We start from the raw sequence: 20,957 nt of genomic DNA, 5'->3' as shown, positions 1-20,957 counted from the left end.
AAAGAGCCAAAGAGAGGGGAGTAAATGGCGTCTCATGTGACTTTAAGAAGACCAGCAATGTTTTATTCCAGATAGAAGCACACTTTTTCTTCAGAGGGAGGGAAGGAGCCAGAGGGAGCACCCTAGAAAAAGAGAAAGTCCTTTGTTTAATATCCCAAAATGTTTTTATTCCAGGTATGTGGGGAGAGTCCTTTGTTTAAGACCCCAAATGTTTTTATTCCTGGTATGGGGGGGTCCTTTCTTTAAGACCCCAAAACGTTTTTATTCCAGGTATGAGAGAAAGAGACCATCCCATGGCACTTGGAGAGATCTCCCTTTTTATTTCTAACAGATGGGGGGGGGGGAGAGACATAACAGCACAGCTTGCATTTCTTATTAGTGAAAGGGAGCAAGAGTACAGCAGCACCTTAATGACTAACAAAATTTGTGGCAAGGAATGAGCTTTCATGAATCACTGCTCACTTTTTCACATACAGCTGGAATGTGAGTCCGTCTGTCTTTATAACTTGGAGAGTGAAGTGATTTCAGACACCAAAGGACAATAGCAGGCATTGGTAATGAGAGAAGAAACCTAGGTCTCCGTTCAGTCCAGTAGTTTGCATTGTCTTGAGCGTCATGATCAATTGCAATTCAGCAGTCTCTTTTTCTAATCTCCCTTTGAAATTCCTTTGTCAGAGAAGTGCTACTCTTAGGTCAGCAACTGAATGCCCTGGAAAGTTAAAATGTCCCCCCACTGGTTTTTTAATATTGTGGTTTCTTTTCTATTCTTTTAAAAAAATTATTTTTAATTTTATTGAGGTAGAAGTCAAGCTTAAACAGTAAAACCTTAAAATTCTAAAACTTTAAAACATTCATGATCTTTGTATGGTATATATGGTCATAGATATCCTCAGGGGTCATTTCATAGAAAAAGAGGTGCAGGAGCTCATTAGCATATCTCATTAGCATAACTTATTTGCATATGCCACACCCCCTGACATCACTGGAAGTATGTCAGAAGGCAAGAAAGGAGAGAATGAGGGAAAGAAGGCAAAGAGATGGGAAAGAAGGAAGGAAGGATATAAGAACATAAGAGAAGCCAATGTTGGATCAGGCTAATAGCCCATGTAGTCCAACACTCTGTCACACAGTATCCAAAAATATCAGGTGCCATCAGGAGGTCCAGCAGTGGGGCCAGGACACTCGAAGCCCTCCCACTGTTGCCCCTCCTAAGCACCAAGAATACAGAGCATCACTTGCCCCAGAGCTATCTATACCTTGTGGCTAATAGCCACTGATGGACCTCTGCTCCATATGTTTATGTAATTCTCCCTTCAAGCCCTCCATGCTTGTAACTACCACCACCTCCTGTGGCAGTGAATTCCATGTGTTAATCACTGTTTGGGTGTATTTTAAGCTCCCCCCTCTATTTTGACCCACCTTCAAATAAGAACTGGACTTTTTGGTTGCTTTCAGAAAAATCATGAATTGTTTGCAGCAACTCTTATGAATTGTATTTTAAAGCTCTCCCCCCCCCCCCATTTTGACCCACCTTCAGATGAGAACTGGACTTTTTAGTTGCTTTTAAAAAAATCATGAATTGTTTGCAGCAGCTCTTATATATGAATTTTACTTCTTCCCCTTCCCCCATCCCTTCCTCCAGCCATTTCTCCAGGCTGCCTGCAAAACTGCACACCACAGCCCCCCCCCCCCAATGAGCCAACTTGTCCTGGCCCAACTGAGGGCTCCTGGAAGCTGGGGGTGGGGCTTCTGCCATTGTGCAGGCCCCGGAGGCTGCCTGCCCAACTAGTTTTTTGTTTATAATTTAAAATTAAAAAAAACACCATGCATTTAAATCTGGAGAGATTCAGGGGAAATGGGGGGGCATGTCTGCCTACCACCCCTCCCCTTCTCCAACTAGCCTGCCGTGGTGGGCTGGCTGGGCGAGGGGAGGGCAGAGAGGCAGTCATGCCAAGGTCCCCTGCCTGATGTTCTTCAGGTGCCTCGCAGCTGCGGTGCACCTAGAGAACATCAGGTAGGGAACCTAGGCATTTAAATCCCCCCCTTCTCCCCCTTCTTCTTCCCTAGAGAATATCAGGCAGGGAACCCAGGCATTTCAATCCCCCCCTTCCCCCGAGTCTCTCTGCAGAGCGGAGAGGCTCAGGGGAAAGGCGGCGGGGGGCTCTGCAGGGCTTCCCTGGCCCGCCCGCCTATGCAGGCAGGCCAGGAATGGCAGGGAGGCACCCCGGGCTCATTTCTGCTGGAGCGCCGCTTTACCGCGCTCTGGCAGGAAACGACCCCTGGATATCCGTATTATTTTCCAGTAAGTGTACAATTAACAAATTTTAAAACTGTTTATCCTATCCTTCCGTGGCCACCTGGATCCATGGCATGGTGACATCGAGACTAGACTTTTGCAATGCACTGTACATTAGTCCCTGCTCAAAATAAATTTGGAAACTCTAATACAGAGAAGGGAGCACATATCAACTGAAAAGTTTGCTACTCTAGCTGGTGTTTTCTGAAGATATTCCCCTTTCTATGCTTTCTGCTCCCACAGTTCCGGTGATGAGTCACCAAGCAGGAATATGTTTCAGAGGCTTCAGCTTCTCTTGGGGGTTGGGGGGGATAATAAAATAAAGTGTTCTTTTTTCAAGTTATAAAATTCAGTAATTCATTGAAGGAGATAGGAAGAAGATAGAGAAGGAGACTGATGATCATTAGCTAAAAGCAAGGAGGAAAAGGCTTGGCTGCCCTAGGCTTCTCTCACGCTTCCCCTTCCGTTTATTGTAGCCAACCAATAGTAAATGGGCTATATGAATAGGGAGGCTTTGTTTTGTCAGCAGCCTGGAGGTGCAAGGGACTTTAAAATAGCATCTGGGGATTCTGTTAGGAGATGAGAAAGGAGGCAAGAAGTAGACTCTAGGATTTGCTCATTAATGAAGGTCAGTTTATATACTGTAGACTAATCAGGGTCTATGTAACAAATTGTAATTTAAACAAACTGCAGTGTATTGTGAATGTACTATCAGTAGCATCCTAAATAGAGTTATCCTTCTAAGTCCATTGACATCAGTGGGTTTAAAAGGGAGTAAGTCTGCTTAGAATGGCATTCTAAATATCTCTGACTATAGACGTGACTCTCATTCCAGAACCACAACTTAACTTTTACAATCCTTGTGATAGTCTTGGTTTCACTCTGAAACTTTGTGGCACAATGACTCAGCTGTGAAATATGTTACCTAATTGTCTAGAGCAGAGGTGTCAAACATGAGGCCTGGGGGCCGGAATTGTCCCGTCCAGGGCTCTTATGCGGCCTGCAACGAACTGGTACAAGGGAAGGAACAGGAGACTGTTGGGGGGAGTGGGGGGAGCCACTCCAATTGTGGCTTCAGCATGGTGGAAAAATCTCGTATTCAGCAGTCAAGCAGTGTGGGAGCATCTGCCCAGTGCTGCACTGCTGGCTCTCCAGTCCGCTCATATGAGTTTTCCTTTGCACTCCCCTCTCAGCCCATGGGGCCTTGCAGTGAGGATACACCAGCTTGGAGCTTACCAGCTGCTATCTTTTATATAGTTATATCTCCAGTACCCAACATTACGATTTATGACACACATGGCTTGACCCAACAGAGTGACATTTATGTCAGATCCGGCCCTCATAACAAATGAGTTCGACACTTCTGCTCTAGAGTATTTTTTAAAAGTTGTCAGAATATATGCCAAATTATCTTTGGGTGACAGTCTTTTGTGTGGATGGTGATATAGACTTTTTATTATTGTGTACTGAGTTTAACTGTAATATTGTTCTTCTATTTTCCTATGTCAGTCTGTATTGTTTAGAAAACATTAGTATCTGACAAGAGGGGGACCCGCGATACTCGCGGGGGGGGGAGAAGAGCCCCGTCTCCTCCACCCCCCCACCCCTCGATCTCCCCGAGGCGGCACGCGCAGGAGACGCTCTTGCACTTTCGGGGGGATTTTAACATCCCCCCGAATTTTTTTAAACTTTTTTTATTTTTGTACACGCGTGGGGACTGGCCCACGTGTACACAAACCTCCCCCAGCCCCCCACCTGCCCCCTCCGTGCTGATTTAAGTATCCGCACGGAGGGGGCAAGTTGGGAATTAGATATATAGATATGCTACTTCGCCAGCTAACTGCATTTTATTTTATTTTTATTATTTAATTTACATTATTTGTAGTCTGCCTTTCTCACACAAGGTGGATCACACATTGTGAGTCAGTACAATTAACAGAATGGGACATTCACTAACCAATGAATTAGGATTGTAGGAGTCTGGAACCACTAGAAAGAACTGAAGTATAGCACGTGACACAGTAAGCAGTACAGAAATTACAGTATGCCATACACAGCAGTATAGGCTACAGTTGCTAATAATTCATCCAAGCAAGTTTGTAAAACCATTTTGTACAGTGCAATCCTAATACCTGTGCAGAAAAGCCTTCTTGAATAGTTCAGTTTTGTGTACTTTGCTGAAAGCTGGGAGAGTAGGAGTTTTCCTGACCTCCTTGGGCAGACCATTCCATAAGGTGGGAATCACAACAAAGAAAGCACTTATTTATTTATTTATTTTGGCTTATAGCCCTCCCCCGTAATCGGGTTAATTTTTAAAGAGTTTATTGAATTAAAATAACCTTAACAATTTACAGATTACACATGAGGCACACAATTTAGTGTCCTTTACCCATGGGAGGGCGAAGGAAGGAAGGAGCCAGGCTAGGTGAAAAAACATTGCAATCTTCAACTTTAGGTCTGGCAGAACATCTTTTGTGTGGGAAGCTGTTGATTTTGCCCATTTGCAGGTTGGCACCTGTAGAAGCCCCTACTGACCTGAGGAAAGTTGTCATGGTGCAGCACAAGGAGAGAGATGGTCCCGCAAATAAGGGGCCAAGGCAATGAAGGACTTTGAATGTGATAGCCAGTACCTTAAACTGAATCTGGTAACAGATGGGCAGCAGTGGAGCATCTGCAGAATTGGATTAATATGCCTGCTCTTTCTAGTTTCCATTAATAGCTGAACCATGGCATTCTGAACCAGCTGGAGTTTCCAAGTTGATTTTGAAGGGAGACCAGTGTGCAGTGCATTATAGTGGTTTAGTTGTGATGTTATTGTGGCATGAATCCAGGTGGTCAGGTCAGCTGTATCAAGGTAAGGGGCCATTTTGCACACTAGGCTAAGTTGGTAGAAAGCCTTTTTTGCAGCTGCATTAATTTGCTTATCCAGTAATAAAACTGGATCCAATATTGACCCCAAGGCTTTTAATGGAGTTAGTAAGGGTCAGTTGAACTCCCATCAAAAATGGGGAGAACAATGTCCTCCTTCAAGATGTCCTCCTTCCCAACTGGCATTACCTCTGACTCTTCAGGGTTTATTTCAGTTTGTTCACTTAGCCAGTTAATTGCTGTGGCCAGGCAGCAATTTAGGACCTCTACCACATCATAACTCACTTGCAGTGTGATTCTAAGAACTTTTCAGGGAGTAAGCCTCATTTGTATCTTGTTTATTCACGAGCTTAGTACAGTACGGATGCTACGTTTGGGCTGCCTTCGTTTGTGTGGCTTGTTTTTAATTAGCTATGTAAGTTCTATGTGGATTATATGTTCGGTTTTTGTTTTTGTTATAAAGTAATGGGGGAGGGGGAATAGAAGTTTTTAGTTGCCTTGGATTTTTGCAGATGTTATAAGTAGTAGAAGGATAGATCCTTGGCGGAATGCTTAATAATCTAAAGAAAAACCATCATCTACTTACAGAAATGTAAATTAGTTTGAGTCAATTTAAATTGTCTCATGAATAAAAGCAATAATACAGAAAAACGTACTTTTTCAGATGATGGCTCTCAAAATCTTATAAGAGGAATCTTTCTATACAATTTAGCTGACTAATCAACTAAAATTTAAGACAGTTTTAAATTTTTTATGCACTCATAAATCTGAAGTAAAGCTAATTTGGACTTATTCTAGAAAATAGAATACAATATGCTACTTGGGAACTTGTAAAACATTTTCAGTTAATTCAGAGAAAGTAGAGCAGGATTGTCTTGGAGTCATGAGCTCTTAAGCTTTCTTTTTGCATGGTCTTGCAGAAACTGCTTTTATTGCAACCACACCCTGTTACTGTGGAAAACATCCTTTTAAAAATATCCATTTGTGTTCTTATCACAACACTTCATGTGGTAAGAATGTTTTGTCTTGTATTAGATACCTGCTATGAATTGAGTGTGCCAGAAAACTTACTGATTCAATGATCTCAGTAGTTTTAATTAAGAAATTAAAAGTTTCTTAACGAATGTTTCAACTGTCTGTTTTTCTTTAGGCACAACAACTTAAATCAGTTTGGTAGTTAAGGGAATTAAATTTCTTTATATCACTAATACTTAGATTATCTCAACTTTGAGAAAACTTTCAGAAAATAAAGATCTTAGTGTGATATTTTAATCTTTATTTTTGAGGTGAAATGTCTAATACCACTACTTTTCATATTATGCAATACTTTCTTTAAAATGCAAAGTAACTAGTGATTTCTCATAATAGGGTAAGGTGGGCAGATGCACCTTCATGTTCTTGCCGTTCCTTTGGAAACTATTGGCTTTGGAAACTATCCACAGTTTTTGGTTGGACTTATTAGTCAGCTCTTATATGTGTCACTGCTCCCTTCCCCCATTCATTTCACATTGGGCTTTGGAGAAGGCAAGAAACTGTGCAATCCTCTTGCTACAAGAAGGACCTGTGCTGTTTTTTTTCTTTATCCAAGTCACTTTCACACTTTCATTGCTTTGTGGCCTCTTGATTGGAACCTCAGTGAACATTCCGGCTGAGTCAGACCACAATTTTGCATGGTTTGAAAGAATAACCGAGTCCAGACTTTGGAACAGAGCTTAAAATTAACTGGGCTACTTGTTTTTTAAAGTGTGTCAAGCATAATTCTGAGACAAAGGGGGAGTCCCTTTATAGCTGTCATCAGCAGTTGAGACATACCACATTCTTTGATATGTCACACATTGCTAAGGTGCCCATTTACTAGGTACTTGGTCTATACCTTCAAAAAACTTGTTCATAACTCCTGAGTGCAGTGATTTGCATTTTGAGTGATTTAGGGAAGATCCCTAACTTGCAGATGTAAGCATTCTTGCAAAAATTGAAGATCAACTAGACATAATAGTGAGCAGGCAAATTCTATTTCCTCAAAGCTAACATTAAGTGACTTATAAATGATGAATGGCCATCTGGGTTAATTGTCCTCTTTTCCCAGCCTGTTGAATAACATTTGCTCTTAACTTGTCATTGCAGCCAGTCAGATGATGATTCTGGTTCAGCATCAGGTTCTGGATCGGGTTCCAGCTCTGGAAGCAGCAGCGATGGAAGTAGTAGCCAGTCAGGAAGCAGTGATTCGGATTCTGGTTCAGAGTCCGGCAGTCAGTCAGAATCTGAGTCTGACACCTCTAAGGAAAAGAAGGTCCAAGCTAAACCGCCGAAGGTTGATGGGGCTGAGGTAAAACTTTTGTATATTACTGACTCCTTATAACATGAATATTTTAAAAAGTGGGTATCTGCTCAAATACTGTAAATTCTAAAACACTTTTCTAGTATGTGATAATGAAGAGCCTGAGTGTATCACAAGGAACACCCTAAGTACATAACTAGTTAATACTGTTCCTAGCTCGGGGTATCCCACAGCATATGTTTGTTTCTGTTTCATTCAGAATATTGCTCCGTAAAGAATAACATTCCTAAATGGAGCTGATGAGGTTTGAACATACTAACTTGATTTAATGCTTGGCATTGATACTTGGACCATTTCCGCAGTAGTGGAATTCTCCACATTGATGTTTTTAAAACTGTACGTTATGAGAAACTTTCCACAGTAGATTTTTCCTCACCAGGCACAGACCCAAAGTTCTCTGGTGGTCCAGGAGTGGGACAGTCCTTTAGATTCCTTACTCCTGGGAATAGCTCCTCCTCTCCAAAGGCAGGGCCGGCAGACTCTTTAATCACAATGGGAAGGGACTTGTCCCCTGGAACCCAGTCTCTCTGGCCCTGCCTTCCAAGCAGGTCATTGCAGGCTGTGCTCTAGAAAGAGCACATTAGTCACACGAAGAAGAAGAAATCAGAAGGAGAGGGAGAGGAACAGGTAGCTTATAGCTTACTCTGTCCTCAAACCCCCCCCCCCCTTTCATCCTGCCAGCTGCGGGAGAAGAGCGGCTCTGTTTGGAAGGTGGTGACAGACCTGGGAGAACCCCGGGGAACAGCAGCACCAACAGGACTCCCGCTTGTGTCCCAGTCCAGAAGGGGGGAGTGGTCGACAGGTCTCTGCTCCCTACCCATAGGGAGCTCAAGAGAAAAGCGGCAAAGTACCTAATGTCGGTGGGGATGCCGCAGCGAGGCGGTGAGCACTCGTCGGCTGTTTACAATTGGCTTCTGATTCCTGCAGGACAGTGTGGGAGGCCGATTCTGAGTCCTGGCTATCGTCGGAGTGGTAAGCAGGGAAGAGGTCTGGGAGGGCGTCTTCTAAAGGCCGTTCCCCCCCTCCCACCTTCCCATGACTGGTGCAGAGGGAAAAGGACCGTGATGGCCAGGAATGGAGCAGTCAGTGGGAACACACCACTGCGCACCATAACTTTACCCCCCCCCCAGGCCAGCTTGTTCTCTTCAGTTCTTGGGAGCTAGACAGAGCCAGCCCTGAGGGGGGAACCTGGATGGGAAACCACCATCGGTAAGGCAAAGACAGACAAAGAACTCCCAAGGGCTACATACCTGGGGAAGGAAAAGATAATGGGGGAAAGCAACCATTTTGGGGACACAGTTGTTACTTTCACTTTCAGGGAGAGTATAAAATGGCTGCCAAACAAGGACCATCCACTTCTCAAGAAATGGAAACTGAAACTTGTACCTTTGATCAGGCTGAGTCTCCTAACTCCCCTGTCACTTAAGCATAAGAACACCCCCCTGGGGTAGAATTACAAGTCAACCTTCTTTCTTGGTTAAAACTGGAAAAGAGGAAAAAATTTAAAGCCATGTTTCAAGAGTCTCAGAGCCACCCCCCATATTCCTCAACACCATAAGAGGTCCAACTATAGTGAGTGGGACTCTACTTTGCCAGCTAAGAAAAGAAACAAGAATGCAGAATTCCAAAGGGGACATAGCCCATTGCTAGATGACCAAGACTCGGATTCAGCATCCGAAGCCTCTGATTCACCCAAGAAAGAGGGCCAATTGCCAGAGGAGGAGGAAGACTGGGGCTGTGGCTCAGTGGTAGATCATCTGCCTGGCATGCAGAAGGTCCCAGGTTCAGTCCCTGGCATCTCCAGTTAATAGGATCAGGTACGAGGTGATGTGAAAACCTCTGCCTGAGCCCTGGAAAGCAGCTGCCAGTCTGAGCAGACAATACTGACTTTGATGGACCAAAGGTCTGAGTCAGCATAAGGCAGCTTTGTGTGTTCAGGTGATCCTTTAAGGAGGTAGTTCCTGTGGCCCAGTCTAGATTTCCCCCCCAGGAACTCTACAATAGACTGCTCCCAAAAGTCATTAGGACGTTGGAGCTTACACCCCAAAAGAAAAGGAAGAGGACTCAGGTTTCCCTGCAGGATCAGACAAAACTATGCCCAAATCCATCACCAAAACAACAGGGGTACCACTGCCAGCAGCCTTCTTTAATATGAAGGCAGAATGGGAACATCCAGCTAAACCTAAGGCCACTCACCTGGCATTTGGGAAATTCTATTCCTTGATTCCAGAAGCTTCAAAAAAGCTGAAACTTCCTGTAGTGGATGACCCAGTCAACAGTCTGACATCCTCTTCAGTCTTCCCTATGGGGCAGATGGTCTGCCAAGGGAGAACTGTGACAAGCGTATAGAGCAAGCTCTGAGGTGAGATTTCGAAGCATCTGCTAATGCCCTACAAGCCTCAATTACAGGTTCCTTATTTGCCCTACAAGCTTCAATTACAGGTTCCTTATTTGCCAGAGTAGCAGTCGTCTGATCTGGCGAAGGTGGATGGTGGCATCCCAAAAGAGCTAAAGGATGAGCTAAAGAAGATTGCTCTTGCCACGGCCTTTGCCACTGATGCCACACTTGATGTAGTGCAACAATTGGCCAGAAGCATGGCTTGCAGTGTCACAACGAGAGACAATACATGGCTGAGAAGTTGGGATGTGGATCCTTCAGCACGTGCAAAAGTGGCAGCAGTTCCATTCAAAGGCACCAACCTGTTTGGGGAAGGTTTGGAAAGGTACCTTATTGAAGATAAGGATAAGAAAAAGGTTCTTCCCTCAAAGAAGAGAGAAGGGAAGACAGGAAGATATATTCAGTCCTTTCGAGATGCTAGAAGAGAGACCAAAACCAGTAATAGCAACCCAAGTTCAGAGATGGCAGATCGCCCTCCTTCCCCTCGAAGCAATCCCCCTATGGCAAGAATTGCACATCTGGTAGATATAGGAGCAATAGAACCAGTCCTCTCTGTCTTCTTCACTGTACCAAAAAAGAATGGGGATGTAAGAGCGATTTTAGACCGCAAATGGCTAAACAAACAAGTAGTTACCAAAAAGTTCAAAATGGAAACGGTGAAATCCATTCTGACCTCCTTTCAAAAAGGGGACTTCACGGCTTCCATAGATGACATTTTAGTCAAGGCCAAATCATACGATCTGATGGTGCAGACACTGGAGATACTCGGGGAGCACAGGTTCGTGATCAATCTGAAAAAGAGTTCTTTCATCCCTACTCAATCACTGCTTCATCTGGGAGTTAAGATGACATGGTGAGGGACAGAGTGTTTCTGTCTCAGGAGAGACAACAGAAGCTAATTCAACTGACGCAAGAAGTCGTGCTCTCACAAAGAGTGGAAGTCATGACTTTAGCACAACTCTTGGGAATGCAAGTGTCATGCCAGGAAGTGTTACATTGGGCCAGATTCCACATACGCCCTCTACAACGCTGTCTCCTCCCCTTTCAGGACACGATATCTCAGAAGAGGAGCAAACAGGTGGTCCTTCCGCAGTTAGTGAAACAACAATTAGCTTGGTGGCTGGAGCCACACCGCTTCTCAGAGGGCATGCCACTCAGAGAACCGGTTTGAGTGGCGATCACAACAGATGCAAGTCTGTTTGGCTGGGGAGCACACATGGAGGGGAAAATGGCACAAGACACTTGGAACCCGTCAGAGAGATCCAACAGCATGAATCTGCTAGAGCTAAGAGCGATCAGAATGGCTCTAGAGAAATTCCACGGAGAGATAGCAGGCTGTCACGTATTAGTCTGAACGGATAATATAACAGCAACAGGCAAGAGGGGACCTGATTCAAACAGCTACATGAGGAAGCAAGTCGAATGATGAGATGGGCAGAGAGGAACATACTGTCCATAAAAGCAATACATGTGGCGGCGGGTCGGGAGAACGAAGAGGCAGACTGGCTGAGCAGTCAGTAGATAGATCTGTTAGAGTGGATGCTCAACAGGACAGTGTTTGCTCAACTCTGTCACACATTTGGGATACCAGAAGTGGACCTATTTGCTACACAAAAAATAAAATAAAACAAAAATCGTAAAACAGCAAACTTTGGCTCAAGATTAGAGAATCCCCTGGCAATAGGCACAGATGCACTACATCTAGAGTGGCCAAATGTGCTACTGTATGTTTTTCCACCGATTCAAGTCATTCAGAGAGTGGTCCAAAGACTGATAGATCAACACGCAGAAATCATTCTAGTGGTCCCATATTGGCCTTGACAGGCCTGGTTTCAGGATCTGTTGCGATTGTCGGTGCGGGGAACCGTGGCATCTTCCTCCACTGGAGGATCTTCTGACACAGGGGGCAACGGTTCATCCTCAACCAGGGTCATTACAGCTTACAGCCCGGAGGTTGAGCAGCAGTAGCTGTCAGATATAGGCTACCCACAGGGGGTGGTCAAGACCATATTGGCGGCCAGGAAGGGGTCCACCAACAGAGTTTTTAACAACCCATGGCAGGTATTCCATTCTTGGTGCGCAGGGAGGGACCTGGACCCTCTTAGGGCACCCATTGGTAAGATCCTATTTTTTCCTTCAAGAGGAGTTGGAGAAAGGGCTTAGCACAAGTACCCTGAAGAGACAGGTTGCTGCCATTTCAGCCATCAGGGGAGCCAAGAAAGGTCATTCAGTGGCTAGACACCCCCACATCAAAAGGTTCCTAAGGGGTACGACCCTGTTGAATCATCCGCAGGCACATAGGTTTCCGACCTGGAACCTCAATATAGTCCTTAAGGCGCTGTGTAAGGCTCCTTTTGAGCCAATGGCAACATGTGCCTTAAAGGAGCTGACTTTCAAGATGGTCTTCCTGGTAAGCATTACCTCTGCAAGGAGGGTATCAGAGTTATGGGCACTTTTGGAGGACAAAGAGCTATGTGTCTTCCATAATTATAGGGTAGTCCTCTGTACAGATCTGGCCATCTTTTGCCCAAATCCTCAAAGTGAGAAGGAAATGGAATGGCATTGCCTTGATGTGAGGAGGGCACTGAGTTTCTACCTGGATAGGACAAAACACGTGAGGATGACAGACTCCCTCTTTGTTTCGTTCAGGAAGTCGTCACTAGGTAGAAAGGTGTCTACATCCTCCCTAAATAGGTGGATTAGAGGGTGTATATACCTGGCTTATAAGGCTAGAGGTCTGGATCCTCCCCAGGGGGTAACAACCCATTCCCTTGGAGGGGCAACCATCTCAGCAGCTTATAGGGCTTTCCCATCAATGGAAGCAGTCTGTAAGGCAGCTACATGGAGGTCACTACACTCGTTTACGAGGCACTATAGGATAGACAAGACCTCTTCGGTAGAGGCTGCCTTTGGCCGTAGGGTCTTGCAGCACACCTATTAGATAGGGAAGCGGTTGGACCCACCCTGGAAGGTACTGCTTTTTCATGTCCCAGGAGTAAGGAGTCTAAAGGACTGTTCCACTCCTGGACCACCGGAGAATGGAAGATTTATCTCCACTTACCGTGAAGCTGCTTTCTCAGTGGTCCAGAGTGGGGCAGTCCTCCCCACCCTTTGTGTAGGGGAACCGCTTCCTTTGTCAATGGGGGTGGGTGTTTGGCTTCATCCATGTACAGACAAGGGCTTGGGGGTAGGTTGCCCTAGCCGGTTCTGCCTGGGGGGTGAGTTCTTTAATGTTTGTTGGGTAGTTAGCTCCCTGTTGGGAGCGATGTTGTCAGTTTCCTTTGCAGTGAAGGGGAATGGAGGCTTGGAGAACAACTGGGTTGCAGGGGACAAGCCGTGACTAAAGAGTCTGCTGGCCCTGCCTTCAAAGAGGAGGAGCTATTCCCAGGAGTAAGGAGTCTAAAGGACTGCCCCACTCGGGACCACTGAGGAGGAAGCTTCACGGTAAGTGGAGATAAATCTTCCATTTTCTCCTTCTTACCTCGTGTTTTTGAAATTTGCTAAAACTGGGGGTTCCAAAAATGCGGAGTAAGAAGGAGAACACTTCAGGTCTGTGCCTGGTGAGGAAAAAGCTACTGTAGAAAGTTTCACATAACACGCAGTTTTAAAAACATCAGTGCAGGGAATTTCACTACTGTGAAAGTGGTCTTGGTGTTACTAAGCCATGCACCACGTTAAATTTAGTGTGTCATTTTTTAGGGTGTTTGAAGGGACATGCCTTGAAAACATCTGATTGAAGTTGGGAAGGTTCCATGGATGTACACCTACATGAATTAACTTGTGATGAACACATTGTGTTTCTTTTTAACTTTTTAAAAAAACTTTAAAAATGATTTTGGAAGAAACAAAATTTAGTTTCTTTGTATTAAGCAATTCATGAGTACCCTTTAGCTTGTGGAAGAAGCTTTCAAAATTAATCATGTCCATATCCTTATCAAAAACTTGAATGCCTTTTTGGTGTAGTAGAATGCCTTTTTAATAGTAACTGTATATCCTGGGTGTATTAATATAAGAAACACATGGCATAGTTTTGTTTTAACTGTGGAATCAAATTTTCTTTACTTTAAAACATACACAGATTTCTATGAATTGGAGTGGTTTGAATCCTTGTGTATCAGTAGAGATGTGAAGGCTTGGGGAAAAAATTCCAGAAAAACATTTTTTCCCTTTTTTGGAGACTTAAACAAAATTCTGATAGAAAAATTGGGAAATTTAGGGGGGGGGGCTGACAAAAAGCCTCCTGTGAATGAGTAAGTTGCTTTGTAAGGCAGTGTTCTTCTCACTCAGAAGATATAGTATGCAGAAGTCTGAGGACTTTTTCAATTGTTCCAATAGAAAACTTGGGGGAAAATTCCTATGATTTTTTCTTCTGCCATTTGAAATGAGTGAAACCTTTTCAACTTAAGGTTTTACTCAAACTAAGCAGTATGAAATATTTTATATAAAATTCTACATTAAATAATGATAATTCCTATGTCTGTTGTGGACAGTATAATTCCTGTGTCTACCTTCTGGAGATTTTACATCTCTATGTATCACCTACAACAAAAAGTAAGGCTCTAGAATAGTTATGCTAAAATGCAGCGCTCACTGTTAGTGATGCCACAGTATGGTTAAGAGGGCCCTTGAAAGATGCCAGATATGGATTACATTTCTTATAATTTGGGGTAACAGATGGCTTGTTAATTTAGCAAATTTTTTGTTTAAATTTCTCTTCAGTTCTGGAAATCAAACCCAAGTATTCTGGCTGTTCAAAGATCTGCAATGCTCAGGAAACAGCAGCAGTCAAAAGCAGCATCCTCAAACAGTGGCTCTGAAGAGGTGAATAATTCTTAATTAATTCATTAATTTTACTGCCTTTATTTCTCTAAGAACAAAAAAATTGGATTTAATTTTTTCTCTTGAACTTATACTCCAGATCAGTGATCTGTGTACCCAAATAAATTTTGGGTCTTGGAACTGAGTCAGTTTTTACATACATCACATAGGTCAATATGCAGGTATACTCGAGATTCTAATGTACTATTTTTTCTCCTTCAGTGGGGGGAGTCATCCAAGCTGGTTAGATCATGCCTCCTCTTGCTCCAGGCAAGGCTATGCAATCTTTGTGCAACTGACATAGGGGAGAGTGAAACCACCTCTCCAATTTGGATAGCCCTGCAGCTCCAAGCAGGACATGTCAGCCTAGGTTCCACGCCTTTTTTTTTTTTAAAGTAATTTAGTGAAGTTCAGAAGCAAAGCATGGAAGAAGAAAAGATGGATTCCTGGGGGGGGGGCATCTAAGAAGAGGAAGGAGGCAGCATCAAAAGAAAAGCCCCTCCAGCCTGGAGCTCCGGGCACTGGAGAGGAGCTGAAGAGGGACCCAGCACTGGCATCAATTCAAATGAGAGATCAGACTTCCATATCTCCATACATGTGTAAAGTGCCATCAAGTCACAGCTGACTTATGGCAACCCCAGCAAGGGGCTTTCAAGGCAAGTGAGAAGTGGTCTTCCTTGATGTTAGTGCAGAATGCCACATCCCAGTTATTGTTGGGCATCAGGTGGGACACACATCTCAACCTATTCAGTAGATACTCCAATTAATTACCATTTTGAATTTGAATTTAAGACATATTAGAAGTGTAGTAGAATGAAAAGCCCAGGTGGGTACCTTTATAATGCAATAGTCCACTACAAGTCCACTACAATGATTGTTATTATAGTTATAACCTTCTTTTCATGGATTGTCTTTACCTTGTAATCTACTTTCTATATTATTTATAGATAGTTTATTGTTCGCATTGTTTCCTAATTCTGGAATCCTAATCTTATTGAATTGTTTATGGGTTGTCTTATGCTGTCTCTGTTTATAGCCTGCAATCTGTTTTGAATCTCAGTGGAATATAAAGTCAATAAAAATTAATAAATAATTACAGCTTTTAAGAAGCATGGAAAGTGTAGCCATTACCTCTTTGTTGCATGTGTTTGATTAATGCAACAGTTCTGCAAGTCCGTTCCACTAAGATAGCAAAGTGTCTCTTGGGACATGATTTTCATCCTTCTTTTCTATTTAGCTATGGGGTCTTCGCCATAAATCCTACTCTGTATTGTTGTTTGCTTTCCTTCACGGTGTAGTTCAGTGCTGCTCATCTACTTGAGACGGGTGACTCACTAGTGATGAGGAGAATTCATACCATACCAGTAACAGAAGCTGTTGGCGTTGCTCCAGAAGAAGCCAACAAATTCTCTGTTATACCTTCACAGTTTATAGAGTGTTAAATTAGTATAATGGGGGGCGGGAGAATTCTGTTCTTATTTAGGATAGTATGTGGCATTGAATGAGAACTAATTTGTATAAATTAGTTGTTAAAAATACATTCTGTTACTGAAGAAAACCTTCAATCTTGTTGGCACAAATTTAAAATATTTCTTACAGATTGCTAGACGTTTCTAGGGTTGTGTTTTTAAGGGGAAACATTCAGTTTTTGATAAATCAGTTCACTTCTGTAATGCCGTGGATTTTATATTGGATGTTTGTTGAAGTTATTTCACTTATTTTTCCCAAGCTTTATGCCTTTCTCAAGGGGAAGTAAGTTATATTTCACAAATGCATCATAATCTCCTTTTGTTGTACAGATATAAGTAGAATTGATATATTCCAGATTTTATCAGATTATTTTGTGTATCTTCTATTATTGTATTAAAACATCTTTCAGTAAGCAATAGTACTGCACTGGGACCACACAGTTGAGAAATAGAATGTATCTTTAATGGATCCTGTATATATTGGTTTTCAATGCAGGACTCATCAAGTAGTGAAGATTCTGTAGGTGACTCATCCAATGATGTCAAGAGGAAGAAACATAAAGAGTAAGAAATGAAATTAAAAATATAAAACCAGAATAGTTAGCATTTTCTTGCAAACCGTATTATTCCTAGTTCAAAATTTTTTCCTTGTATTTTTTTAATACTTTGTGTTTGTTTCTGAAGTGGTGTTTTATTTTTACTTGAATATCTGCATTACCTAGTGATTTGTCAGGTTTTCTATAGTTAAGATCTTTGCAGATAAAGCAAATTTATGAATGTAAATGGCTTGAAAATATCCCTTTCCAGCACTAAGCACAGTTCATTCAGATAATTTCCTGTGCAGGTCTTAATGACTCCACAGATTTTGAGTAGCCTTTGTAGTCAGCCAATATTTGGTTGCATGGACCCTGTGCCTCCTGCAAGAGGTGGCTCATAAATGATGTCATACTGAGTTAGGGAAGTACTCCAAGTGCCTATGAAGCATAGCATGAGACTCCCCCTGCTTCCTCCTGCACCAGCCTTGGGGGGGGGGGTAAGAAGGGGGGGGGGCTACTCATTGTTGACTGTGCTTTGATAGTTTTTCATGTTCCTTGTAAGCACAGGTTGAGATGAATAAGCCCCAGATGATCGCTTGAGCTCAAAGCTGGGGGTAGGGGACCCCCCCGAAGTCACATTGTGCTTTCAGAGTGTTCCAAGTGGTTATGAAAGTGCAGCACCATAGTGATGAGCCCTGACTCTCCTCTTAAGTGTAGAAATTAGATGGATATAGTAGAATCCTACATTCACATTGCCATTCTAAAGTGCATTGAAAGTACAGCATAGTATAGACAAACTCCAGCCTTCTTCCTAAGCATGGCACTGGGAGAGGGGAATTATCCCTGTAGTCTGGAGACTTTCTGATTTTTATGAAAGCAGAGTGCACCCCAGTGTACAGCACAATTATGAGAATGACACCCTGTCCCCAGGTTTGGAAGGATATGGGAATTATAACCCTTATTGAAGGTGGGAGGAAGATATACTTGGGCAAGTGTAGTGAGCATGTATGTGCATCCTTGTCACTTGTACTGAATTGAATGCATTGTGGAAAATCACAGTGGTGCTCTTCGCCTTCCTTATGAAAATGGGGTTTACACAGGAGAGTTTTGTCATTCGACTTGTAAATGAAACTTAGTTGGAAAATTTATAACAAAGAAAATACTTATTAACTTGGATCTTTAGAAGGACTTCCTTGGATGGAAGGGGGTGTGTAATTTTTGCCCATTCTTCTCACCTGCTGAAGATCTCTAAGGCCCCTTCATGCAGTAACTGGGATTCCCTGTCTACCAGGAATAGCATTGGGGGGGGGGGCATTTAGGGCTGCAGCTGGAGGGGCGCACAAAGAACTCACACTCTGTGGGCACAAATCCATTCTATCTGCAAATTACTAGTGAGTCTTTGAGATTATCATTGTAAATTTGTGAATTTGTTTACAAACGTTTCTAGAAATCAGTTTGGTTCATTTATTTGGTAAGTGAAGCCAAGGCATTCTTGATGTCAGTTAATATAGCAGATGAAAATAATATAAGAGTTCATGGCTTCTTAAAGATTAATAAACTTTCATAGGCTTAAGCATACTCATCAGATCCTTGAAGTGAATCTTTCGTCACTATATGAAAGTTTATGCTACAATAAGTTTGTTCGTCTTTTTACTCTGAGTGTGTGAGTGGCTTGTCATGAGTGATTCTCATCTGTCCGTAAAGGAGGTAGGATCTAATTCTCAAATTGTTTGTCTCCTCAGTAGGAGTCACCCTATAGTTCTGTTCATTTCGTTCCGTATCAGGGAGAACAGGCTTTCATGGGAGCTGGGTGTTGGGGGAGGGGGGCTCCTACCACCCCCTACCCACAAATCTATATTCTGCATTTTTTCTCTTCCTTCCTCTTCCTACTGACTTTTCTGTTTCCTTTTTTCCTGCCTCTCCTCCCTCTCCCTTTCTGTGGAGTGGCTTGGCTGAAGCTGAGGAATGGACAGGCAGAAGGATTTCAATGAAGCCTCAGATGGCTTTCTTTCTAAGCGGGACGGGGTCCCCCTGCTCCTCCTCAAATTGGGAAGTAAGAACCTTTCCCCCATGTAGAATAGCTGCTCTAGCCCTGCAGAGAGTGGCTGTGGAGGGCCAGAAATGCCAAGGGAAGCAAGCTGCTGCATGGTGCCACTGTGACCAAGAAGAAACAGAGGCAGCAAGCTTTGGTGGGAAAACTTTTAGTGTTGACCAAGATGCGTGGGAACTCGAGTTCAGCACTAGAGGCTGCAGAGGAGCAACCTGGGGAACATAGGCATTCTGAGGAACAGGGCAATGGTGGGGATAAACCCCAGCATCCCCTCCCCTTCAGACTGTTTACCAGCTGTTTGCTGGAGGTGGCTAGCTGGCTGCAACAGGCCATGATAGCAGAAATATGATTGTAGCAGTGGGCAGACTCCTCTCCAACATGCAGGGACCAAACAAGATAATGTTCCTGCTTTCCTATTAGATTGCTCTCTGTCTCCTCCACTAGATCTTCTAGGTGGGGTAGTAGGGATTCCTTGTTAGAACAGGGGCAGTGCTTAGGACATAGACCCTGGATTAGTAAGACAACACAGTCATCTGTTGCCCTATGCTGTCATTGCTCTACAGTGAAGGAATTTGCCCTCATCACCCAGGGTTTAGGAGACTCAGATGATTCTTCTGATAAGGAAGATGGGAAACTCTTTGAGGGAGAAGAAGCAATTATCCCAAAACAACCAAAGTGCCTCTTTAATCAGTAGGACTACCAAGGACACACAGTTGCCCTGAACCTCTCAGAACCACCTGAGTCTGGGGAATAGAAGAAGGATCCCAAAGCCCAAGAGAAATAAAAAATTCTTCCCCAGATTGCCAGGGTGTAGAGTATAGTACCTTTCACTGAGTTCTTTGAACATCAGATGTAAGGAGATGCACTCCTGTTGGGGAGTCAGGTCACCAAGGATGGTGAAGAGTCCCTTCACCATCAGCTCAGTCACCAGTGTTGGTGAAGAGTCCATGCTCTGGTCTCAAAGTCTGACATGAGCTCATGCAGACCTCATCTCCACTATTCTCTGTGTCACTTTTTACGGTTTTCTTCTGAATTTAACCAAGAGTGATATGACTCCTTCCCAGCACATAAAGCACACGGGAGTCATAATAGAATCTTTCAGGAGCAGGTTCTGTCTACCAGAGCACAAACCCTTGAATATTTCTCAAATGACAGAACTATTAATAGATCCAGAGCCACAATTCTGATGAACCTGGCCAAGCTTGCCACGCCTCATGATCACTTGTATCAGCTGTGTCCCATGGATATGTCCCACACTTGCCCACTCCAGTGATTTCTGAGACCGTACTAGAGGCAAATATTATAGAAGATAGCTCTCCTCTTGGACCACCTGGTTCATCTGTAAGAAAAAGAATTGCCTTTGTTAGACTTAAGCAGAGCCTTATCTATGTCACATCCACATTGGCTATTTGAAAAATGGATTTCCTCTTCATTTCAGTCAGTCTATCAAATAAAGGGCAGAAGATTTCAGAAGTTGAAGTAAGTAAGGCTGTAAGGCAGTGTATCATTCATGCATAACAAGCTCAAAAATTTAAGTTGCTTACAGGTATTACAGCTCATTCCATCTGTAGTGCAACCACCAATGCTGCTCTGGTTGAGAACGCATCTGTTGAAGAAATCTGTAGGGCAGTCATGTGGTCATCAATTTCAACATTTTTAGACACTATAAGATGAATATCCTTACCTCAGCTGACACAGCCTTCAGCAGCACTTTTTCAAAAACTGGTCCAGGTGGAATATGCTCTTATAACTTATGTGGGATCTGACTGCTTTTGGAGGTTCCATGACAAGTTGTCCTTCCCCATGAAGGCTCCTTCTTCGCTGAGGAAAGGAGGACATCTTGCCAAACTCTGTCATGGGGGTGGGGAGAGAATAGTTCAGGCTGTCTTTTTTTCCTTCATACTTCCTGTTAACATTTCCAGTTCTTGGTTGTTTTTTGTTTGTTTTTTATGTTAATAGTTTACTAGTGATTTAAGAATGCAAATGTAGGTACTGCTGTGGGAGCTATCTCTGAGCTCTTGGGTGTTATAACTAAGCCCTTGGGTGACTCCTACTGAGGAGACAGGAAATTGGAGAATTAGATCCTGCTTCCTTGATGGACAGATGGTATTCAGCCATGACAAAATGTCCTCGCTTTCTCATAGAAGGAGTCTTCGTGGAAAGTGCCAATTGTTCCTTTTTGCG

The 20,957-nt window shown here is 43.3% G+C and overlaps 1 protein-coding gene across 1 annotated transcript in view; it reads left to right on the top strand.

The window, feature by feature from the left end:
• CHD1 (chromodomain helicase DNA binding protein 1) overlaps positions 1-20,957 on the top strand; it is an 83,435-nt gene that overhangs the window by 5,822 nt on the left and 56,656 nt on the right. Inside the window, exons 2-4 of the mRNA XM_015414740.1 lie at positions 7,289-7,490; positions 14,620-14,721; positions 16,684-16,751. Coding sequence (XP_015270226.1) covers positions 7,289-7,490; positions 14,620-14,721; positions 16,684-16,751 — 372 coding nt within the window. The remainder of the gene's footprint in view (positions 1-7,288; positions 7,491-14,619; positions 14,722-16,683; positions 16,752-20,957) is intronic.

This window comes from Gekko japonicus, unplaced genomic scaffold, assembly GCF_001447785.1.
Source record: "Gekko japonicus isolate JY-2015 unplaced genomic scaffold, Gekko_japonicus_V1.1 scaffold1625, whole genome shotgun sequence".
Taxonomy (NCBI): Eukaryota; Metazoa; Chordata; class Lepidosauria; order Squamata; family Gekkonidae; genus Gekko; species Gekko japonicus.
The sequence above is the reverse complement of the archived record's forward strand: the minus strand, read 5'-3'. Positions and strand labels throughout refer to the sequence as shown.